The sequence below is a fragment of the Dromiciops gliroides genome, chromosome 4 (assembly GCF_019393635.1).
Source record: "Dromiciops gliroides isolate mDroGli1 chromosome 4, mDroGli1.pri, whole genome shotgun sequence".
In the NCBI taxonomy this organism is placed as follows: domain Eukaryota; kingdom Metazoa; phylum Chordata; class Mammalia; order Microbiotheria; family Microbiotheriidae; genus Dromiciops; species Dromiciops gliroides.
In genome coordinates, this window is record NC_057864.1 from 422141213 (window position 1) to 422166559 (window position 25347).

A 25347-nucleotide genomic window follows, 5' to 3' on the forward strand; every position below is an offset into this window, starting at 1 on the left:
GTTACTGCCTTAGAATACTTCTTTTGAATCAATCAATCAAAGTCATCAAACTACATAAAAGCAACCTAGTTAACCAAGTTGGTAAGGAATCCATCAAGAAAAATCATTGGATGAAAGGAAATTCAGCTACTCAGGAAATATATTGGGAATTGTACAAGAGACTCAATAATTGCCTATGTAGTTTATTTGTTTTTATTATTTTTTTTGGTGGAGTAATGAGGGTCAAGTGACTTTCCCAGGATCACACAGCAAGTAAGTTTCAAGTGTCTGATGCCAGATTTGAACTCAGATCCTCCTGAATCCAGGGCCAGTGCTTTATCCACTGCACCACTTAGCTTCCCCTTTCCTATTTAGTTTACATTAAATATCATCAGTTAGATTCAAACAATATAGTGTAAGGTTCAGCCTAGAGAATACAACAGTATGGAAAATTCCCTAAGAGACAACTGCCTGTGGCAGAGAAAGGCATCACCTCTTGCTCCCCTTGCCCATGGGAAGAACTTTTGAACTTTGAAAGGTCAGAAGAGTTTGTACTCTCCACAGGCATATCCTAGTAGAGCTTAAGTCAAAGACAAACTAGAGACACTGAAGAAAGGAAGTTTCAGTATTCAGTTGTTCAGTTATTTTTCAGTCTTGTCCTGACTCTGTGACCCTATTTGGGGTTTTCTTGGAAAAGATACTGGAAGTGGTTGCTGTTTCCTTCTTGAGCTCTTTTTATAGATGAGTAAACTGAGGCAAACAAGGTTAAATGACTTGCCGGGGTTACACAGCTAGTAAGTGTCTGAGGTTGGATTTAAACTCAGGAAGCTGAATCTTCCTGACTCCAAGCTGGGCACTCTATCCACTGTGCCATCTAACCTCCTCCTTCATTACTCTACCAGGAGCTAAGCAGAAAGTTACACCATGCCTAAAGAGAACATGATGATGACTATATAAAAAGAGAAAAAGGGCTGTAATACAGGAAGGAGTTATAAATTATCCCTTTGCCATATGTGCTCTGTGAGCTTGGGGTCAATTTCCCTTAAACTTTATATACTTGTAGAAGACTGTACTTATGATTTGGGGAGGTATTTTGTACCAACTATTTATATTATGGCATATTGGTAAATATTCTCAAAACTAATTGATAGTATCTGATAATTAATAGGGAAAGCATATGTGTGTGTGTGTGTGTGTCCAGTGATTCATGAGCCATAGTTCTAAAAAAAACATCCTCAACTCCTCATGGTTGTCCATAGAATTCATAAGGTTCCAACCCATTTCTGGAGACCTGATTTACTAATATAAATATAGGTTGGGTAAGTTGCAGGGCTATGCTCTACATATTTTCTTTAAAATCAAAACAGATGAAACAAAAACAAATAAACAAACAAACAAAAAACAGCGATGTTTCTGTACCCCCAACCAATGTTTTGAATTTTGGTTTGAATTTTAATTTTTTTTTCCATTTAAGACCCTTTACTAACTGGTTCCATCCACCAAACTTATTACACATTGCTTCCAATACATCTATTTCTACCACCACTTAAAGTGCCTACTTTTTTTCCCACTCACTCTCCTTTTTACCTCTGCCTCTGACAAACATCTATTTTCTTTCTTAGAACTCAGGTGACATTAGACCACCTAAGAAACCTTTCCTGATGTCCCTGATTATATTTGATGGCATGTTGCTCCTCACCACCCCCTCCCATTCCCCCCAAACAAAACAAAACCTCCACCAGGGAAGGGGCTTTTTGTATTTCATTTTTAAGTTTCTATTCTTAGATACTTAGTGTATTATATACAGTAGGGGCTTAATAAATGTTTGCTCAATGGAAACTGAATGGAATGATTCTGGATTCCTATAGTACAGGAGATTAATTCTATGATATTATTTTACAGTAAAATCTGTTCCTAGCTCTTCAAGGAGAAAAAAAAAAAACCTGAAGATTTGACTTTTTTTTTTATCGGTATCTTATACCTAGTAGTATAATGAGTTCCACTTTTAAATAGAAATCCTATTGTTCCATGCTCCACTAATGTTAAGGACTGCTTAACCTCATTCTTTGTCATTTTTTTTTCTTTTCACAATATCAGATTTCATGCCCTTTAAAGACTTCCCCATCCTTTCTGTATTCACCTAAGAAAAGATAATGGCTCTTGAATCTTCTACAATCCAATGGAATTTACTACCTAGGCTATAATACATGTATTCTGTTTGGGATCAAATGGGATGACATATATACAGTTCTTTGAAAACTTGCAAAGAGCTACAGAAATGTTAGGTGTCATTTTACATGGTTTATTGAAAATCTAATAATACTGAAACAGTAAATATTTGTGATTTCTTCCCAACCTATTTGAATACTATTAGATACTATAGCAGGCCTATACATAATGACATGAAATTGAAATTGTTTTGAAACTACTGTGAGACATAAAATGCCTAACTAATAATAAGTACTTAACTCTAATTTCTCTTCTATGACTATAGTCTCCTAGTCTGTAGTATTAAGAGAAGCAGCTTAGTGTAGTAGAAAACATGTCAAATTTGGAATCAGGAAGACTTTGAGTCAAGTATTTTTTATAATTGCTATCTATGTGACCAAGGACAAGTAAGTCAAGTAATCTCCCTGAGCCTCAGTTTCCTTATCTGTAAAATGAAGGCAATAAAGCCTGTAATCACATAGACTATGATGAAGCTTAAATAAATAAAGTGCTTTGGAAACCTTAAATCACTATTGTAAATGTCAATTATCATATACTAAACTTTTTAGCTATAGGTATAGCATACATCTTGTCTATCTCTAAAAGTTCCATTTCTTTGAAATCTTCCAAATTCAACTGAAATTTTTAACTGCTGATCAGATATTGTACCTGCCTTTAGGTTATCTGATATTATAAAATTGTTCTTTACTTAAAAAGGGTGTTATAAGAACGACTTCAGGAAAATCGTTATCATTCTCAACCTAAAAAGAAAAAAAAAAGGATTATAGTGTGAAAGAAGACAAGCTGATTTTTCCTGCTTTTTTCTTAAAAAATAAAATTCCCAAATGAAAAATCCAAATTCTACATACTATTTGAACAGTAGATCATTCTACAGATTAGAGGGTTTATTCATTTATAAGGCTATTTATAAGGGGAAAAGACCAGTGTTAAAACTCTACACCTTCTATTTATAAAAGAGTCTCTCTTGCTGAATATCCATCTTACAATCAAGATCCGCATGATACTTTTTCTGTTTCTGTTGATTTATACTGTAAATCTATAGAATGAAGGCAATCACTTCTTAGAGATCTGGAGATAAACACAATTGGAAAATAAAAAGACTCTCAATTTGAGCTTTGCTATAAGAGGAAACCTCTGTTTTCAAACAGTACTGATTTTTCCCCAAAATTTAAATTCAAAACTTAACTACGAACACAACAAGCCTATATTTAGTTAAGGTGGTGGTAGGTTAATGTAGGTATGGGGAAGGCTTAAAACAATATGTATAATCCCAAAGATGGAAAAGTGGCTGCTTATTTGGAACCCTGAGATTTATTCTTGGGCTTAAAGTCTTATTTCCTCTGCCCCAGTACTTCCCGACTATCTCATTGTGGTGAAAAAATGACCTTTTATTGTTGAAGATTAGTTAAGCAAATTACAAGCTCTGGAATACCCTTCTGACCTAGGAGATTTTGAATACAAAGCAAGAATGTCTTTTCTCTTTGGTACAGACAGAATCATCCTGGCTATATTTGAAGAGGTTCACCCCAGAATCATAGAAGCATCCTTAGAGTCAAAAGTGACCTGAAAAGTTATCTCATTCAAGCCATATCCCCCAAAAGAACCTTGCTTTATCACACCTGACCATTTGGTCATTCAGCCTTTACTGGCAAATCTTGAATGAGGATTACCTCCCAAAATAGCCACTTCTAATATCTGATAGCTCTAAATGTTAAAAAAAAATAAAAATAAAATAAAGTTGTTTCCCTGATATCTAAACTAAATTTGCCTCAATAGTTCCACCCACGACTCCTAGTCCTATCCCTATGGGACCAAGTAGAAAGACTCTATTTTTTCTTTCTTGTGCCAACTTTTTGAAACCTCAAAGGCAGCTCCTCATCCCTTAAGTCTTCCCTTCTCTAAGATAAACATCTACAGGGGGCAGCTAGGTGGCGCAGTGGATAGAACACTGGCCCAGGAGTCAGGAGGACCTGAGTTCAAATCTGACCTCAGACACTTAACACTTACTAGCTGTGTGACCCTAGGCAAGTCACTTAACCCCAATTGCCTCACTAAAAAAAAAAAAGATAAACATCTATAGCTGTTTCAATCAGTCCTCCTCCCCCCTCCCCCACCTTGTTGTCCTAGTGAACATTTTCTGGAATATAAGTCTTTCCCACAGCCCTAGTTCTGGATTTCCTTTTGCTTGAGCACCATCCTGTTTAAGTTTGAAGAGGTTTATCATCAGAAATCTGTTCATTAGCTAATTCACTAGAAATGTTTAGTAAGGCAGAGAGGAGTTGCAATCTGGGTGGCTGAAGGACCCTCAACAACATAAAGGGAGGGCTTTTTGAAATTGTTGAAACAGTGAAGTGAAGCCCATTTCAGCATCTTTTTAAAAATGTCATTCTCTATCAACTTTTCAAGTGTTTTCAGTCATATATAATTAGGGGACGTCTAAAATGAACTCCTAATTTGAAATTGTTCGAGGAACAGGTAGTTCTCATTTATTACAAAAGCATAGATTGTCCACAGGATTCATAAGCTTAGATGTAGCATCAGAGATCTCTTTATTCAGTTACAACTTTGTCAGAAATATATGAAATTAATAGTGATCTATAGAAAGTTTACTTTGTACCTTAGAAATAAGGGAAATCATGACAGAAATGATAGAAAATTGGATTTTCTCAATGTTTCATGGCAGCTAGAACAGGTAGGTTGCATAGTGAATAGAGTTCTGGACCTAGACTCAGGAAGACCTGAATTCAAGTGAGACCTCAGATGCCTACTAGTTGTGTGATCTTGGGCAAGTCACTTCACCGGCATTTAACTCATTTTCTTCATCTGTGAATGGAAATAGAAATAGCACCTATCTCTGAGGGTTATTATGAGTATCAAATGAGATAATAATTGTAAAGTACTTGGCACAGTGCCTGAAACATAAAAAGCCCGATATAAATGGTATTTTTAGTATATGTATGTGTGCCTGTATGTGTATATATACACTATATATTTGTAAATATACATATATATGCAAGGATAATGAAATTTAAATAAGAGTTTTAGTAAAGATTTCAGGTATTTCAGAAGAATTGGTATCTTCCTTAATATTTCTTTTAATATTTTAGTCATAGAGAAGTGAATATAATTCTATATCTAAAAGTAGCATGGAAAGAGAGATGGAGGAGAGGACAGAGGGGAGAGGGGAGGAAGGGGGAAGAGAGGTGAGGGGAAGGGAGAAGAGAAGAGAAAGAGACAGAAAGATAGAGAGTCATGATGAAGGCATTCAATGGAATGTTGGCACTAGGATGGGTAGGGAGTAGTATTTAACTCTCTAGAAACTACAGATTTTTAATTTTTCCTCTGAGGTAACCACAAACCCAAAGTGACACTATGAATCTAGGAGAGTGTAGAATCTGTTCATGGGAATGTGGCAAATACTGGAGAGTGATAAAATTATACCAATTTTATGGACTACCTTGAGTCCCTCATGACTTTTTTTTTTTTTTTTTTTTTTTTTTTTAGTGAGGCAATTAGGGTTAAGTGACTTGCCCAGGGTCACATAGCTAGTAAGAGTTATGTGTCTGAGGCCGGATTTGAACTCAGGTACTCCTGACTCCAGGGATGGTGCTCTATCCACTGCGCCACCTAGCTGCCCCTTTCATGACTCTTTTGTATTTTATGTGGGATGAACTCTATGCTGCCCTGGATACCCAATTTGCATTGCAGTTTTGAATGATTGTAGGAAATTGGGGGACCCTTTTACTCACATCTATGCAAGCCTAGTCAAGCTTTATTTTGAGGTTCTGTAAGGAAATTCTGAGTGTGGTCAAAACAAGCCAATGAATTATCATTTAGGGGTATGATAGGGATTGTCTATTAGATTAAAGCAGTCTATGTCAGCCCAGAGCTTGTTTCTGGGACACTGAAACCAGAAGATGTGATGCATTGTGATTCTCCTTTTCCCCTGCCAAAACCAGAAGTTCCTTAACCAAACACATTTATTTACCCTTATTCAAGTGTGTGTGTGTGTGTGTGTGTGTGTGTGTGTGTGTGTATGGGGGAGAACGGGTTGGGAAACATACTGTTTCAAAATGACTTTTTAATTCCACCAATTTTAAGCTACCATCTAGCTCCTATACCCCTAGGTGAGAAATGTCTCAAGCAACATCTCTTCACAGCATATGAAATTAGAAACACCACCTACAGGGATGAAAGAAGGAAAGAAAGATGAAGAAAAAAAGATGACAGTGACAAATATGATGCTGGTGAGTAATTTAACCTTATTCTAAATCATTTTTCTTCCGTATGTAAAAGAAGAAATTATTCTAAACTACGAGAAGATAGGAGAAGACATTGCAAAGAGAAGCAGTTTGTAAACATGGCATAGATGTTGACTGAAAACATCACCTGTGTGAACACTTCAGAGAAGAGTTGATGATATGGAGGGTCTTTAAATAAAGCCACTAGAAATCTATGATTTCTTAGTCAAAGTGATGGCACCTACAATAGAAGCTACTCCCAAGGTCTAGAGGAGACACTGTAATAAACTGAATAAAACTTTTCTGCCCCTTGGAAACTACTAAATAGACTGGTAATATGCTAATGAATTTAAAAGTACTCTTTATCATACCTAATTACATAATGCTTCTAATAGCCATACACCATGGAGTTGAGCTATGGCCAAAAGAGTGCCCTGAATATTTATTTTCAAAACCATTATTTTTCTGTGACTGGAATAGTTATTTAAAATGAATAAGTAAAGGGAAACTTTCAATTCATTTCCAAGAAAAAGTTCAGCATACATTGGAAATATAGAAGACTTAACCTAGCCTAAATTTCAAAATTTTGTCAACCCACACCTTATGGGAAGTTAAAAGCTTACCATGGACTCATCCATTTAGAGGGTAGCTAGTTGATATAGTAGATACAATGCCATGCTTGGAATTAGAAAGACTCATCTTCCCAAGTTCAAATCTGGACTTAGACAATTTTTAAGGAGTTGTTTTCTGCAATGGATTTTATGCCTCCTTTTCCATTTGGCCAATTCTACCTTTTAATGAGTTGTTTTTCCCCTGTGAATTTTTGTACAACTATTTCCATTTTTGTGCTTCTTTTACCAAGCTTTTGACTCTTTTTTTTTCATAATTTTCTTGAAGCATTCTTGTTTCTTTTTCCCAATTTTTCTTCTCTCTCTTATCTGATTTTTAAAATTATTTTAATATTCCAAAAGTTCTTTTTGGTCCTGAGACCAATTCACATTTATCTTTGAGTCTTCCCATGTATGAGTTTGTAAATATTTGTCTTCTTCTGAGTTTGTGTGTTGGTCTTCCCTGTCATCATAGTAAATTTCTATGATTAGATTCTTTTTTTTTTGGTTTTTGTTGTTTTCCTCAATTTCCAGCCTATTTCATGACTTTTATGTTAAAAGTAGTCTCAGATACTATGTTGGAGGGGGGTCCCAAGCTTGGGGGCATGGGGTCTCACTGATGTGTTGTGCCAGAGGCCAGGAGCTGCAGATCTTCACCACTTGGCTGTGCCAGACACTAGAAGACTTGTAAAACTACTGCTAGTCCACACCATGGCCCAAGAAGCATTGTTTCTGCACTATGCTGGGGACCAGGAATGTGGGGCCTTGCAGCTAGACTATACCAAGGAGCTAGACTATGCTGGAATCCAAAGGCCAATGAGCCTTGCCACCAGGCCACACTGGGGAGCCCTAGAACTTCACTGCCACCCTATCCCAGGTTTCAGGACCTGGCTTCTGCCTTGTCCATCCTACCTGCTTTGGACTACGCTCCTCTTTTACCTCAGTGAGACAGACCTTTCCTCCTGAATTTCTAAATTGTAGATAGGTTTAATAGGAGTCAGGGTTGCTAAGGTACAGTGGCACCAAATTTTGTATGGCCTTAAATACTAGATAAAAAAGTCTGAACTTTCCTTGATAAGCAAAAAGGAACCATGAGAAGGTTTAAAGCAGAGGAATGACATGAACTGATCTTTGTCTTAACAAAGACCAATTTATCAGTGGTTTGAAGCAAGCAGTGTAGTGGGGGCGGGGTGGGGTGGGGGGGCAGAAGCAGGATAGTGACAAGAACATTGACAAAGGCATAGATTCAAATCCCATCTCTGGAATTTACTACCTGTGACCTTGGTCAAATCACTACCATCCCTAGACTCCAATATCTTCACTTATAAAGCAAAAAACAAAACAAAACAAAAAAACACACACACAAAAAAAGAATATCTCAAAATCTGAAATCCAGTAAGGACATAAGTGCACAACTAACCCATTGGAGAGCTCCAAGGAATCTCCACTATAACATACCTGACAAATCATTTTTCATCCTGTGTTTGAAAATCTCTACCTACCTATGGAGGACGGCCATTCCACTTTTAGAAGATTCTAATTGAATTGTTAGGAAGTTTTCGTTGTTTTATCCTGACATCAAAACTAAATTGGTTCCTTGATAACTCACAAACATTTCTCCTGATTCTATCCTCTAGCGCATTACAACGTTTCAAATACTTGAAGAGAGTTATGTTTATCCTGATTTTTCTCATCTCCTGGCCAAAATTCCTAATTTATTTAACGAATCTTCATATGACAAGATCCTTTCTCGCTCTAATTCCTATGGTCTTAGAAAGTAACTCAATACTCCAGGAATATTGTTATGAGAGCCTGCAATTGAGTGATGGAAATGAGAACAGAGAGGAGGGTACAGATGTAAAAAACATTACAAAGGGAGAATCCAGAGAACATGGCTACAGAAAGTATATGAGAGATGACAAAGGAAAAATTTAAATACATCACTGAAGTTTCAAATATGGTAGACTATGTGCATGATACTGTCACTAATGGATAGGGGGCCTAGGTTTGTGGCACTAAAGGAAGATCATCTGTTCAATCTGGGACATAATTTTAATGTGTTCATGAAACACTCAGATGGTCATAGCTTACAGGCATGTCTAAAATTTATGAGAACCCGGTTCATAGGATTATTTATTTTAGATCAGAAATTGAATCTCTGAGACTGGCCATGAAAATAATTGGCAGAGCTAGGATTCAAACCTAGGCTTTCTGATTGCTAATGCAACACTTTCTAATACACCACAGCTTTGCCCAAGTTCTAAGTTAGCCATTTTTAAAAGCCATATGTACTCTTTGAGGGCCATGTGGTAAACTGAATCTATAACAATAAATAAGACCCCAAAGTGCCCCCGCCCTTGGAGTCAGGGAAACTGGAAAAAAAAGTTTAATTGCCTCATTGAATGTTGGAGATTCTACATAGATTGGAAGCTCCTTGAATCAGGTACTATTTCATTTTTGTCTTTCTATCTCCCACACTGAGCACAATGACTGGAACATTTTGTTGTCATTCTGTCATTTTTTACTCATATCCAACTCTTCATGACCCCATTTGGGGTTGTCCTGGCAGAGCTACTGAAGTGATTTTCCATTTCCTTATCCAACTCATTTTACAGATGAAGAAACTGAGGCAAATGGGGTTAATTGACTTGCCAAGGGTGATACAACCAGTATCTGAAGCCAGATTTGAATTCAAAAATCTTTCTGACTTTAGCCCTGGCACTCTATCCACTGTACCACCTACTTGCCCAATTGGAACATATTAGGTGCTTAATAAATATTTGTTGAAAAAAGAATGGAATAATTTCCCCAGTTAATCAAATTGTAGAAACTTCAAAGGATCTCAGTTTCTAAACCAATGAGTAGATATCAGAGATAGGGTCAAGGACTTCTGACCAAATAATGGTTCTGACCAAATATCTGCTTTAAACTATTTTACTATCCAGCAGTATCACAGACAAAGCCGGGGTAAGAAAAGCTGACTTTGCTAACTAGATAACCCTGATATCAGACAGCATGGAATGCTTGGGGTTTTTGTTTTGTTTTGTTTTGTTTTGTTATTTTGTAAAGCCAAAAATGCCATCAAATTTGACCATTTGAAAAACTGGGGCACTTCAATCAATCTGCAACAATAGTAGATATCTGACAGAGCACTGATTATGAAATTTGGGAACTATTTCTACCGCATGTATCTGACAAAAGACAAGGCTAACATTTAAAATGTGGCAGAATCATATAGTACAAAATGGAAGGAGCCCTAATTAATAAGAATGGGCATTAACAAAAGATTCTAATGTTCTTAAAACACAATTAGGCATTATGTATAAATCTAGTCTATTGTTCTTCTTAAGTTGTTGTAGAAAATGCCAAATATGATTACAATATATGTATTCAAAACATGTAAACCAATAATTTTCTACTTGTAAAAGCTTGATTCAAAAAGCAATTTAGTTTATAGTTTACTTAAGCTTCCCAACTACATTAAAATATGATAGTATATACACAACGGCATGTTAACAAGATTACCATAACATTAAAATCATAATGTGGCACTTCAATTATGGATACTTAAAATTAAAGCTAATTCTCACAGTACCAATTTTTTATCTCCTAAATAATTTTAACTATTAGCTGCTCATTCAAAGTCTGTATCTAAAAATAATTGGCACTCTATGTTAACAACTGAGCTTTGTAATATTCTTTGGGAGTAAAACAAAAGACATTTCTTCACAAACCTTTAATACTGACTTTGATGCCAAGTAAGAATGTAAATTTCAATTCTATTTCATCTTCAGTTCAAATAAATGTGTTTCTATTTATTTTACCCCTCTCTCTCTCCAAAACAAAACGAAATAGTGATACCCCACAGGCCAATAATATACATTTCCTTTATAGTCTCAAATTATCCCTCAAATACTATCAAATTGCCATGAAAATGGCACATTGCAATGTTATTTTAGTTTGTCTGTAAATAACATTGCATTTTAATATGAAATGACAACAGGTTTCATAAGTAAACAATATAATTCTTTCCTAGGGCTCTACTTCTTTTAGACTGGTGCTTTGCATTATTTAGAATGAATATTGTTTAAATTAATCTCTATCACATACAAATTCTATTATGCAACTAGATTTGCTTGTGGTTGCTTTGTACATTAAAAGACAAGGAAAGTTAAGGTAGTAGAAAAATTATGTAGAAATAGAGGAATATTCCAGGTTTCACTGCACATATGTACACATGTGTATTTGCACAGAAATGAATACATATATGAGCACAAAATATATGTATGCATGTATTGCATTGTGGTGTGCATGAGAGAGAGAGAGAGAGAGAGAGAGAGAGAGAGAGAAAGAAAAAACAGCAAATGTAATTCAATTTTAACAAACCTTTTGAAGTACCTACTTTATGCAAGGCCCTCTGCTAGGTGCTAGTGATACAAAGACAAAAAAAAAATTTTTCCCTGCCTTGAGAAGCTTCTATTTCCTTGGAATAATATGACACATAGACAAGAAAATGAGTACAAAAGAAATAAGATCTAATTCAAAGTAATTTTAAGAGAGAAAGAGGACAGAATGTTAACAATGGCCAGGATCAGAGAAGGTCTTGTGAAGGAGCTATTCCTTGAAAAAAAAATCTAGGGGCAGCTAGGTGGCGCAGTGGATAGAGCACCGGCCCTGGAATCAGGAGGACCTGAGTTCAAATCCCGACTCAGACACTTAACACTTACTAGCTGTGTGATCTTGGGCAAGTCACTTAACCCCAATTGCCTCACTAAAAAAAAAAAAAATCTAGGGATTCTTCTCTGAGGTGGGGATAAAGAGGAAGGGCATTCCTGACCTGGTGGATCACTCCCACAAAAGTATAGATTTTGAATATGCAATGTCACATATGTGGAAAAGTTAAGGAGGCCAATTTGATAGTATAAAAGGAAATTCTATCTTTTGTGTTTCGGGAACAAGTATAACAGGAAAAAAAATGAGGTCCGAAGCCAGATTGCAAAGGTACCTAGCATAGACAGCTTTCTCAAGTTCATGGGAGATGGTTGCTATTGGGAATGGCTGGATCAAGTGAAGCCAGTAAATAGAGAGATAGTCAAGATTAGATTGTGGTTAGGGATGATAGTGGAGTAATAGGCTGATTATGAAATTTGGGAACTATTTCTACCGCATGTATCTGACAAAAGACAAGGCTAACATTTTAAATGTGGCAGAATCATATAGTACAAAATGGAAGGAGCCCTAATTAATAAGAATGGGGATGTGGGGTTGGCTTTGGAGAGAAGACTGGCCACCTTCTCATCCAAAACTGAAGTTAAGGAGAAGATGTGATATGAGATGAGGAGGAAGAGGAGAGAAGAGGGAGCTCATCACATGGACTGAAGTAAGAGGCTAGATCCTCTGTAAAAAGGTTAAGTGGAGGGCTGTATGGGAGGCTTAAAGAGACATGGAAAAGTATGGTACAGTCACTGTGGAGAATGGGGTAGTGATTCAATTAAGTAGGAGTAGAATGATTGCCTTGCTGCAGGGAGAGTTCAGTTGAGATTAGATTACATAAATTTTTAAAGGATCCAATCTGCACAGTTTCATGCATTTCTCAAACTCTTTTTAGCACCAGGGGAATAAAAATGAAGGAGGAAGATAATGGAAGTGATTCAGGGAAGGCTTTACTGGGATAGGTCCTTATTACCCATTAAATGATTAACTTATTACCTATTAACTATATTCATGGTTCCTTGCCTTCAGCATATCCCTTTCTTAACCCATCCTCCAAAAAGGAGGATGCTATTCCCAACCTTTGGATCTGACCATGTTACCCTCTCTATTCAAAATTCTCTTTCCTCTTAAACCCTCCTGCCTCTTAACTTCAAGGTCAACTAGCCCCTTGGGGTAGAAGTCATCCTGGATTCCTCACTCTCTCTCACTCCCTAGATCCAAGGTGTTGTCAAGGCTTGTCAGTATCACATTTGTACCATCTTTCAAATCCTCTGATACTACTACCACTCAATTGCTGGCTCTCATCACCTTCACACTTGATTACTGTAATAGCCTGTGGGAGATATTCCAGCCTCAAGTCTCTCCCCGCTATAATCCAGTCTTCATTCAGCGATGTTATCCCTCACCCCACCCCCACTACTCCCTACTCAATAAATTCCAGTGTTTTCCTATTGCCTCCAGAACCAAATGCAAAGTGTTGTATTTGACATTCAAAACCTTCATAACCTAACTTCCTGTGCTTTTTTTTTGGACTGGGCAATGAGGGTTAAGTGACTTGCCCAGGGTCACACAGTTAGTAGGGGTCAAGTGTCTGAGTTTAGATTTGCACTCAGGTTCTCCTGAATTCAGGGTTGGTGCTTTATCCACTGTGCCACCCAGCTGCCCCATCTAACCTCCTGTCTTTCCAGATTTCTTACATCTTACTACCCACCATGTACTCTTCGATTCAATGACACTGGCCTCCTAGATGTTCCATAAACAAGAGATTCCATTTCTCAGCTCCAAGCATTTTCTCTGGCTGTCCACCATGCCTGAAATATCCTACCTCCTCCAATATGACTATTGACCTCTCTGACTTCCTTTAAGTCTCAACTGAGATTCTACATTCTATGGGAAGCCTAACCACTCTTAATTCTAGTGCTTTCCATCTTCTAATTATTTCCTATTTATCCTGTATATAGTTTATTTCATGCGTATGTATGTGTAAATTTATATATGTATATATGTATATGTATATGTATATATATACATATATACATGTAATATTTATTTATTTATAGATTTTTTTTTCATGTTGTCTCCTCTATTAGAGTGTAAGTTCCTTGAAGGCAGGTATTATATTTTGCCTCTTTTTGTATCTTTTTGCCTCCAGTGCTTAGCACAGTAACTAGCACATAGTAGGTATTTAGTGAATATTGATTGATTCCCTATTGCTTTTATGACTTAAAAAAACACCAACTCCTCATGCTAGTATTTAAATCTTCTCACAATCTGCCACTTACCTGTCTTTTCAGTTTTATTTCTCAGATAAGAATTTCCACCCTCTTCTCCATTTGGAAAAACTAAGGAGGCATTTTATAATGTTGTCACGAATACTTTGGACTAATCTGAAAAATAAATCTTATCGGTCTTTCTTTTTTAAACTATCAATTACAAAACAAAGTCCTATTGTCCTGTCTTTATATTAGCCCAGAAAAGGACTCCTCATTTAATTATCTGGTTTCTCTGTGAACTAAATGGATTATAGTAATGATCAGAGAGAAATTTCAGAGTTTCAAATATAATTTTCTTTTTGCATTCTGCTGTGTATATAGAAATTCCTTCTCTGTCTCTCTGTTGTTCTCTGTTTGAATTGAGAATAAAACAAAACATTAAAACCCCAAAATATTGAATTATTTAAGAATCACTATGTTAAAACATTTCAAAATTATTTGAATTGGTTCTGTTACGCAATTTTAAAAATTATTTTTATTCATCCTGACAATTTTGGTTGACATTAACCTCATCTGACCAAAACTTGTCACATGGGATGTAACAATTTACTTAAAGCCTTAAACATTCTTTAGATAAGAAGTCAGAGGAGGAAACTCAAGTGTCCCTGACTCTTTGGTGATATGTCATTCCTCTTCCTCAATCAGTCTAATTGAGAATCCTCTAAATGTAGTTTAATCTGTAACCGGATTATCTTTTACTAGTTGTTTGATGAAGTTTGTTTCCTTAGGGGATGTATGAAATTATGACTATTTAACCAAATTTTTTCCATTTTGATGACATTGAAGGAAGTAGATAAGTATGGGTCTGCCTTCTCTTTAACTTTCATGGCCTATGAGGAATGTACAAAATTACAATAGGTAAATGATTATTTCTCTGTCCCTGACGTAATTTTACTATAAGAAACCTTGTTAGAATTCTCATAAATGTTCCAATTTTCTCTGAGGTCTGAACCTACGCTTTAGCATGATAATACAACTTTGGGTCTTTTTACCCCAATAATTCCCATATTTGGGTACACATATATTTAGAATCAGCTATCCACCACATGAACTTAGAGAGGAGGTTTTTCTCCCATAACAATTCTATCTCTTTAAAAGGCAATTGCTCCCAGCAGCCAGGCTGGCTATTAGTAAATGATGCCTCATAGAACTACATGAGTTTTCATTTGGAAACTTGGTTTCCAAAGGATATTACTGATTATAACTATTTTAGAACCTAGGGAGCCAGGTTTATCCCATCATAAACTATGGCAGTATAGCCGCAAGGGGGAAGAATTTCTTATAAGGGATGAAAGTCCATGCTTTCAGCAGAAGACAAGTTCTCACTTGTATCAGTTCCTAGGGAGATGTGATTTTACTTTATCCTGTTAAACTTCCAGGGCTTGTCATAATGACTTACACTTAGTAGGCACTGAATAAATAATTGTCTATTTGAATTTGATGAAGTTAAGTTCATTTAACAACTAGATGCCAAATAGATGTACTAGGGTTTGAATTTATTACTTTTAAGTCATATTAGTCCATTTGCTTCTTCCATGGAGATCTCTAAGTCCTGCAAGGAAGATTGTATGCCTCCTTAAAATATTTTCTTTGATAAACTACAATCATTCGAAAGCATTTGAGTACCCACTGTACGATGTTGCTTTCTGGATATTTTGTAAAGATCAAGCTCATAGAGGGCAATGACTGAAAATATTGATGTCTATCTGTTGAGAATTAATCAATTTTCCCCTCAAATAGACAAGAACCTTTCCTAGTACCTATGAATATATAAAAATACAGAGAGGTATGTTGTTATTCCTTGCCTTTACCGTGTTTGATATTTTAAAACCTCTTCCTTATTTACTTTTAAAATGATTAGGAGTTCTTGTCTCTGACCCTAGGTCAATCTCAGATTACATTCATCCAGACATGCCAGCTTCAGCTGTTTTAATGGCTTCTTACGAACTTGAAATAGGGAAGAGATAAGGCTTTACCATTACAATTAAAATATAATTAAATGTTAATACAAGGCAGTTTAAAGCAGCACTAGTAGTCAGGCCCAGAGAGTGAAAGGCTCTAAAGGAAAACTACCCTAAGAAAGTGATAAAAGTAAGACCATGCCTTAAAGTGGCTGGATATCAGAAAGGGACTGACCTTAATGAAAGAGTAAATGAGTTTTCTTACAGGAAAATACCTTAAAGTACTTAGCTTTTTAAAAACAGAAATCTTAATTTCTTTTATATTTCTGAATTCTTTTAAATCTGTTATTAGCACAGTCATCTTTTGAAATATATATGTATATATATATATATATTTCAAATGTATATATATATATGTATATATATACACATATATATACATATATACACACACACACACACACGTGTGTGTGTGTGTGTGTGTGTGTGTGTGTGTGTGTGTGTGTGTGTGTACTGAATCTACTCCTCTGTCTAGGAAAACATCTTCCTAGACAGAAGCCTAGATGGAGAAAATACAGCATGGCTGTAGCACATACCTGAAGAGGCCTAGCTCTTCAACTCAACATCGCCATCTAGTGTTATAAACCTTGAATCTTCGACAGGGTCAGCCAGAGGCTAAATCAAAACTCTGAGAGGATAGATCTAGTTAATTCACCCTTTGCACAATGACTTTAAATATAACTTCTTTACTGGATTCTTTCAATTTTAATCTAAAATTCTGACATCTCAAGGTTTTTGTTTTGTTTTGTTTTGTTTCTTTGGTAACCTAGTACTGTGTTCCAGTCCCATATATAGCCTAAGAGGGGAAACAGTTAACATTATTGGACCAAAGGTCTGGAGATAGAAGGGAACTTGGAAGATTTTCCTGATTTTAGAAATAAGGAGGGGAAGCTAGGTGGCACAGTGGATAAAGCACTGGCCCTGGATTCAGGAGAACCTGAGTTCAAATCTGGCCTCAGACATTTGACACTTATTAGCTGTGTGACCCTGGGCAAGTCACTTAACTCTCACTGTCCCACCAAAAAAAAGAAAGAAAGAAAGAAAGAAAGAAAGAAAGAAAGAAAGAAAGAAAGAAAGAAAGAAAGAAAGAAAGAAAGAAAGAAAGAAAGAAAGAAAGAAAGAAAGAAAGAAAGAAAGAAAGGAAGGAAGGAAGGAAGAAAGAAAGAAAGAAAGGAAGGAAGGAAGAAAGGAAGAAAGAAAGAAAGAAAGAAAGAAAGAAAGAAAGAAAGAAAGAAAGAAAGAAAGAAAGAAAGGAAGAAAGGAAGGAAGAAAGGAAGGAAAAAAGAAAGGAAAAAAAGAAAGAGAAATAAGGAAATTGAGGCTTATAGAGATCAAGTGATTTGACCATGATCAAACAACTAGTATTTTCAGGATTTGAATCCAGGTCTTCCTTATTCCAAATTCAGCAACACATCACCCTAATGCATAGGTTGGGTTTATTTTTGTTGTTGTTTGTTTTGGTTTGGTTTTTTGCAAGATGTCTTTGCTGATAAAGATAAAAATTTTCTCATTTTTTCTAGAAAATTATTTTTTTTTCTTATATTTAATGTACCAGGAAGCTTAAAGTACTAGAAAGAAAAATGGACTTGGAGTCTGAGACCTGGGTTTGAATAATACCTCAGATACTTGCTAGCTTTGTGTCCATAGATATGTCACTTAATATGGGTGAGCGTCAAGCTACTTCACCTGGAAAATAGGAACAATAAATAAGGAAAACACTTTATAAATCTTAAAGAATGACATAGGTGTAAAGGATTATTTTTACTATTGTTATTACAATTATTCTATTAAAGAATAAGAGAAAAGATAAGAAATCAAATTCTAAATTCAGTACCACAATTCCATGAGCCAGAAATTTAACCTGCTTTTTTTCTTCCATCCCATGCTAGAACAAAAAAAAAATCTCAGCATTGTTCTGTTCTGTTTTGTATTATTTATTTTTTACACTAGCCTTTGCCAAATGTAAGATAACTTCTTTTACTCTTTATTAGGAACTTCCCCTTTGGAATTTTCAAATTAGAAACATTTGCAGCCAATTTTAACCTCTCTATCTGTGAAAGAGAACTAAGATATGGTTCTCTTCCCTATTGCCTACATTACTCTATTATGTGGGACCAAAGAGTTTGAAGGTTATGGAAAGCCTAGCAAGACTCGGATTGCAGGATTCAAAGGTACTTCTTCCCAAGACCATCAAGACCCCTTCTCTCTTGGCCAAAATTAAAGATTATCATACTCAACACTGGAATCCTGTAATCAACCCCTTAACATTTGGAGACACTATTGCATACTTTGCTCTTGGTTTACATTATCCCACTATTTTCTTGCTTTCTCTTATTCCTCTGCTCATATGATTCCCCCTAGCCCCCTAAAATATTAAATGACTTTACTTAGGAAAAACAAAATATATTCATGATAAAGATAATGGAAATACTGCTTTTTAGTATTATTGGTCCATTTACTTGAGTTTTCATTTCTGTTTTATTAAAGCAGATGCAACAAACCAGGGCACAATCTTTTTTTTTTTTTTTTGTGGGGTACTGAGGGTTAAGTGACTTGCCCAGGGTCACACAGCTAGTAAGTGTCAAGTGTCTGAGGCTGGATTTGAACTCAGGTCGTCCTGAATCCAGGGTCAGTGCTTTATACACTGTACCACCTAGCTGACCAAGGGCACAATCTTAACATGTCTTTTCTCATGTGCCAGTACTACTAGAAAATATTTAATGTCCATTGTACTGTATCTAGAAACTGCAAGATCCAAGAGGGCAACAACCAAGAATAATAACAAATATCATTAACAAGTGATTGATTATCAATAAATATAGGGTCATTTTTTGGCATTGTGAATAAACATATATGGTTTATGGATTTTCATTTACTGTACTATTTTAAATATATTTTTCTTATTTCCTTTAAGTGATAAGAACTACAAAAATATTGGTGGTTAACCAATAATTTGGTTATTTTATTTAATTTAATGGTGAATTAATTACCCTTTTTGGTGTCATTAGAATTATTGAATCATATTATCTTAGTCTTGAAAGGTTATGTAGGTCACATGGACCAATGGTTCACCCATGTAACAAAGTCCTTGAGAGTAGGCATTTTTCAGTATTTATATTTGCATCACCATGGTTAGGAATGTATCTGGTGCACGGCAGGCACTTAATAAATGCTGCTCGAGTGACTAGTTGAATGAAGTAAGAACATTTTCTTCATTTTTCCTGTCAGAGAGTTTTTGAGTTTCTTACTGAACATTTCTAGTGACACAGGGTTCCCTTATGTGAAGGCAGTCAACTCCATTCCTAGATGTTACTCAGAAAATATGTCCTCTTGTTGTTCTTACTACTGATATTGCTGCTGCTGTAGTCAATGTCGGTCCTGCATCTGCAATTTCATTGGCTCAAGTGTGGAAATCCTATTGTAGAAATACCCCTCACATTGAACAAAGCCACATAAAGAGAGATTTTCAAACACAGTTTTTCACAATATTAAAGAGTAGATCCAAAGAATGAAAGAATATAAAAGCTAGAATGTCACTGGCATTTACATTCAATTTTCCATTACACAGAATTTGATGAATAAAGGATGATGACCATGAGGAGGAAGAAAATGATAAGGATGATAGCATTTATATAGCACTTTAAGTTTTTCAAAGCAAGGTACTTTATAAATATTATCTTATTTGATCCTTGCAACAATCCTGGAGGTAGGTTCTTTTTTTTTAATCATAAAAGATTTTTTAAAATTTTCTAGTTACATGTAGAGATAGTTTTCAACGTTTGTTTTTATAAGATTTCTAGTTTCAAATTTTTCTCCCTCCCTCCCCTCCCTTCACCCTCTCCAAGACAGAAAGCAATCTGATATAGGTTATATATGTACAATAACATTAAATATATTTCTACATTAGTCATGCTGTGAAAGAAGAATTAGAACAAATGGGCAAAACCTCAAAAAAGAAAAACAACAAAAAAAATAGAAATAATATGGTTCAATCTGCATCCATATTCCACAGTTCTTTTTTTATTCTGAATTTGGAGAGCATTTTCCATCATGAGTCTTTTGGAACTATGTTGGACCACTGTATTGCTAAAAAGAGTTGTCTATCACAGTTAATCAACACACAATGTTGTTGATGCTATGTACAATGTTCTCCTGGTTCTGCTCATCTCACTCAGAATCAGTTCATGTAAGTCCTTCCAGGTTTCTCTGAAATCTGCCTGTTCATTGTTTCTTACAGCACAACAGTATTCTATTACATCCATATACCACAATTTGTTTAGCCATTCCCCAAGTAATAGGCATCCCCTCCATTTCCAATTCCTTGCCACCACAAAAAGAGCAGCTATAAATAGTTTTGTACATGTGGGTCCTTTTCCCTTTTTTATGAAATCTTTGGGGAAAACATCTAATAGTGGTATTGCTAGGTCAAAGGGTATGCACAACTTTATAGCCCTTTGGGCATAGTTCCAAACTGCTCTCCAGAATGGCTGGAGCAGTTCACAGCTCTACCAACAATGCATTAGTGTTCCAATTTTTCCACAGCTTTTCCAACATTTATTATTTTCCTTTTTTTGTCATATTAGCCAATCTGATAGGTGTAGGGTGGTACCTCAGAGTTCTTTTTATTTGCATTTCTCTAAATCAATAGTGATTTAAGGCATTTTTTTCATATGGCAATAGATAGTTTTGATTTCTTCATCAGAAAACTGCCTGTTCATATCCTTTGACCATTTCTCAATTGGGGAATGACTTGGATTCTTATAAATTTGATTTAGTTCCCAATATATTTTAGAAATGAGGGCTTTATCAGAAATACTGGCTATAAAAATTGTTTCCCAGGGCCCAGCCTCCCTTCTAATTTTGGATGCATTGCTTCTGTTTGTACAAAACCTTTTTAATTTAATATAATCAAAATCATCCATTTTGCATTTCATAATATTCTCTATCTCTTGTTCGGTCATAAATGGTTCTCCTTTCCAAAGATCTGAGAGGTAAACTATTCCTTCCTCTCCTAATTTACCTGTGGCATCCCCTTTTATGTCTAGATCATATACCCATTTTGACTTTATTTTAGTATAAGGTGTAAGATATTAGTCTATGCCTAGTTTCTGCCATACTATCTTTCACTTTTCCCAGCGGTTTTTGTCAAATACTGAGTTCCTATCGCAGAAGCTGGAGTCTTTGGGTTTATCAAACAGTACATTACTAAAGTCATTTACTACTGTGTCTCCTATGCTAGCCTATTCCATCGATCCTCCACTCTATTTCTTAGCCAGTACCAAATAGTTTTGATGACTGCAGCTTTATAGTAAAGCTTCAGATTTGGTACAGCCAGCCCATCTTCCTGTGCATTTTTGTTTTCATTAGTTCCCTTGATAATTCTTGACTTTTTTTTTTACAGATGAATTTTGTTATTATTTTTTCTGGCTTTATAAAATAATTTTAGGTAGTCTGATTGGTATGGCACTGAATAGGTAAATTAATTTAGGTAGAATTGTCATTTTTATTATATTAGCTTAGCCTATCCATGAGCAATGGATATTTTTCCAGTTATTTAGATCTGATTTTATGTGTGTGAAAAGTGTGATGTAATTGTGTTCATATAGTTCCTGGGTTTCTCTTGGCAAATATTTTATATTGTCTACAATTACTTTAAATGGGGGAGGTAGGTTCTATTATACCCATTTTATACTTGGGGAAACCGATGTAGACAGAGGTTACATGACTTAGAGTTATAGAGCTAATAAGTTTCTGAAAGTACTATTGGGATTGGAACTTGTCTTCCTGATTCCTAGTCCAACATGCTTTCCACTGCTTTACCTGACACTCAGCATATTTTAACCCTTTACCTTCTTGTCAATTCATTAAAATGCATATACTAAAAAATAGCCTTATTAAGAAACAGTAAAAATTAAGACAAAAAACATAATTCAAACAAGCATCCAATACATTCCAAAGTCATACAATATAGTCAGGATGTTTGAGTTACTTATTTGGCTTATCTGGACCCCTTCTTCTGCCAGTAATTACAGTAACTGAGTAAACTGTAAATATAATCTGAACCATGGGTCTGATGTTGTAATTTTTCCATAATAGGACCAACTTGTGGACAAAATGATAAAGCGTACCTATTGATACAATTTAAAATGTTTTCAAATAGCTAAAAAATATGAAAAAAAAACTAAACAATTCCTGCATATAACTTCAGGAGTGAATGAGTTTTCCCCAGATGCCAAATTCCAATTTCTAGTGATTTTTCCTTCTTTGTTCTTCTCTTCCTTCATTTGAATCCATTTCCAATAATTCTGTTTTTCAACAATTGTTTTTTTTGGGGGGGGCCCTTCATTTCTTTCCTCCTAAGCCTAAGTAGTAGCATTCCCCTTGTCTTTTGTGTATCTGAATTAGTAGGTGGGTGATTGGGTTGTATAAAGACATTAGTAGATACACAGAGGATAGCTAGTTTCTGGTAATAAAAATGTGTTTATTCAATTTGATTCCAAAGGTTACAAATACACAGGAATAGAATATTGAAAAATAAAATTATTTTCTATTTTTCTAACCCACAATATAATTTCATCTGATGCTGATTCTAGATTTTTTTATGAACATACTTTATCTAAATATGTGTGCTTTTCACTCAAAGATACAATGTCATTTGTATATTCACATTTACTTTTCTTTTTTTTTATTAGTAAAGACATTAACAATAAAATAGGTTCACTTGCTCCAGCTGGTAATTCCTCACTACAAGCAATATATTATTCCTCTTTTTGTGACATCATAATCATCTATATAGAAAGTACCATGTATCTTTGTGTAGAAGCTACTGTTTCCATTAAATTTAATTACCTCCCCCTGTGGTTTTAAATAGAAGTGGCTTCAAAATGAGGGCAGCTTCTATTAAATTTAATTACTTTCCCCTGCTGCTTGCATGGTAAAAGGGAGGTTACTAAATGAGGGCAGCTTCTAAACTAAGGTATATGGTAACTGTGTTGCCTTAAATGGAATAGAATCTGAACTACTTCACTGGGCATTCAGTTAGATAATCCTTTCTTCTATTTTTTTTAAATTTTCATGTCCTCTTTAACCTCAGTCTAAGAAAGAAAAATTTAAAAAGATAAGGAAGGATATATTTTAAAAATCAAAATTAATTCTACACACTAAATAAATACTTCTAATAATTTTGATAATAACTGTATCATATTTCTAAAAGAGAACTTTTTTTCTTTAAATGATTCATTTTTGTTTCATTTTTTTCAGGCTCAGTAATGAGTTTTATTGCAAACCCAGTTAAAGTACTTCATACACTTATGTTCCTTGAGTCCAATCAACTATTATATTTTTAAATACTTTACTAAAAGTTACTAGAAAATTACCCTAGTTAATGAGAAACAACAGTGATGACATTCACCAGAAATTATTTTGTTGTAAAACTTTTTTAATCCTGAAAATGCATCAGTATCATTATGAAATGTTACATGTATAAATAATTAGAACTACAAATATAGTAAAATGAGGCAAAATTTTAGAATTTTTAAGGAAAAAAATAACTTTTTTCACTATTTGAATATAACCCTATTAAAGTCTATCAACAGAAAATGCACAAACTACTATTTAAAAAAATTAAACATAAATTAATAAGAAATACCAAGTCATGTACGATTCTTCCAACACAGACGGAATTTCAATGAACAATATTTTCATTCATTCACACAGTTTAGTATAAATATAAAACAAGACACCCCTTAAGCATTTTAAGTCACAAATTAAACATTTACATTTTTTACTGTGCAGTGAGGCTGAACATTTATGCAGCTTCAAAACCAAAGTGGAGCCTCAAGGGAAGCCTCTCCACTGACAAATTAATACCTTAGAGAACAGAGCTGAATGGTGGCAATGAACTCATTTGTTCCCCCAATAATGAAGAATGACTTTTTCTTTACTGCATCTGTGACTGTTGCTATGGTGACCCAGACTTACCTCATTGCTTCTCGAAGAGCTCCTCGCTCACCAAGAGTCGTGTGCTTGATGTCATCGAAATTATTTTCTAGCTTTGGACAGGCCTATAATATATGAAAGCATGACATGAATCACTATAACATTCTGAAGGAAGAGGAATCTACATGCTTTTATCTGCAAATATAATTAATCATATTGATTATGAATTTATACAAATTATGCACACAATTTTAATTGGATAGGATTCATTAGAATTGACACTGAACTCAGTAACCAAATAGAAGTAGCCTATGATATAGTTGTCATGGAAATTGTTTTATAAGTGTTCCAGAATGTGGTAGGCAGAACAAATATTTAATAAAATGGTAGAATTTCTAGACTATTTTTAAAGTAATAACAGATGCTTTCTTCAAGTAAAATACACTAGAAATATATTATTGTGTACGAAAAGGAAATCAATAGATTGTATTAGATTTAAAACAATAATCATCACTCTAACTTCTATACTGAAGTCATACGAAGATCTAAATGTGGACACCTGGAAGGCATATAAGAGACAGCAACCCAGCCAAACTCTCTCAAGACTTACCTCTAAACAACTTAAAAATGTTTCTAATTGAATTTTTGAACAACAGAGACAATGGGAGGTTAGGGTGAAACATATTTTCACCCCAAGACAACTTAGGAGGTTGGCAAGAGAGGTCTGTGAGAGAAGGGTCTGGGCCAGCCTGATGTAGACCACACAGGGCCTTGAAGGCAGCTGTGATAGGTCAAGCAGTAGCGGCTTCAGGAACTCAGCCCAGAGATGGCCAGGGGTTCATACAATTGGTTAGACACAGATCACAGGGCCCTCTTTGCTGGAACTGGGTGTAGATGGCCTTAATTGGCAATGCTATTACCCATAAGCAATTCAGGGACACAGTTTCAGAATGGAAAGGAAAGCTTCTCATCACTCACAAGGGAGCAGGGGTCCTGGTTATACTATCAAGGCAGAGAGGAGTATTAGCTCTTGTGGCTTCAGGGGAGCAGAGGACACAGTTCCTGGTCACAGTCCAAGGGTCAAGAAAAGCACTAACGCATGTAGTTGCAGAGGGGCCTTCCTGGGTAAAAAATAGAGTGCAGACCAGGAAAGCAGTGATCACTTCTCTTTCTAGATCAAACCACCTTAGAAGTACTGACAATTTGTAGATTCCTAGAACTAGCTCTGAAAACAGCCACATGAAAAAGCCTGAAGGTAGGGACAATGAGCAGAGCACAACTCTAACAAAAAAATTTGGAATCAATAAATAGGTTGGAAAAGTGAGCAAACAACGACAAAAGAACTTGACCAAAAAAAGGTGCTATGGTGGCAGGAAAGACCAAGACACAAAATCAAAAGAAGACA

The 25347-nt window shown here is 35.3% G+C and overlaps 1 protein-coding gene across 1 annotated transcript in view; it reads right to left on the reverse strand.

Annotated features, from left to right (window-relative positions):
- Positions 1 to 25347, reverse strand: part of DPYD (dihydropyrimidine dehydrogenase) — a 1058206-nt gene that overhangs the window by 891536 nt on the left and 141323 nt on the right. Inside the window, 1 exon segment of the mRNA XM_043962696.1 lies at positions 23985 to 24067. Coding sequence (XP_043818631.1) covers positions 23985 to 24067 — 83 coding nt within the window.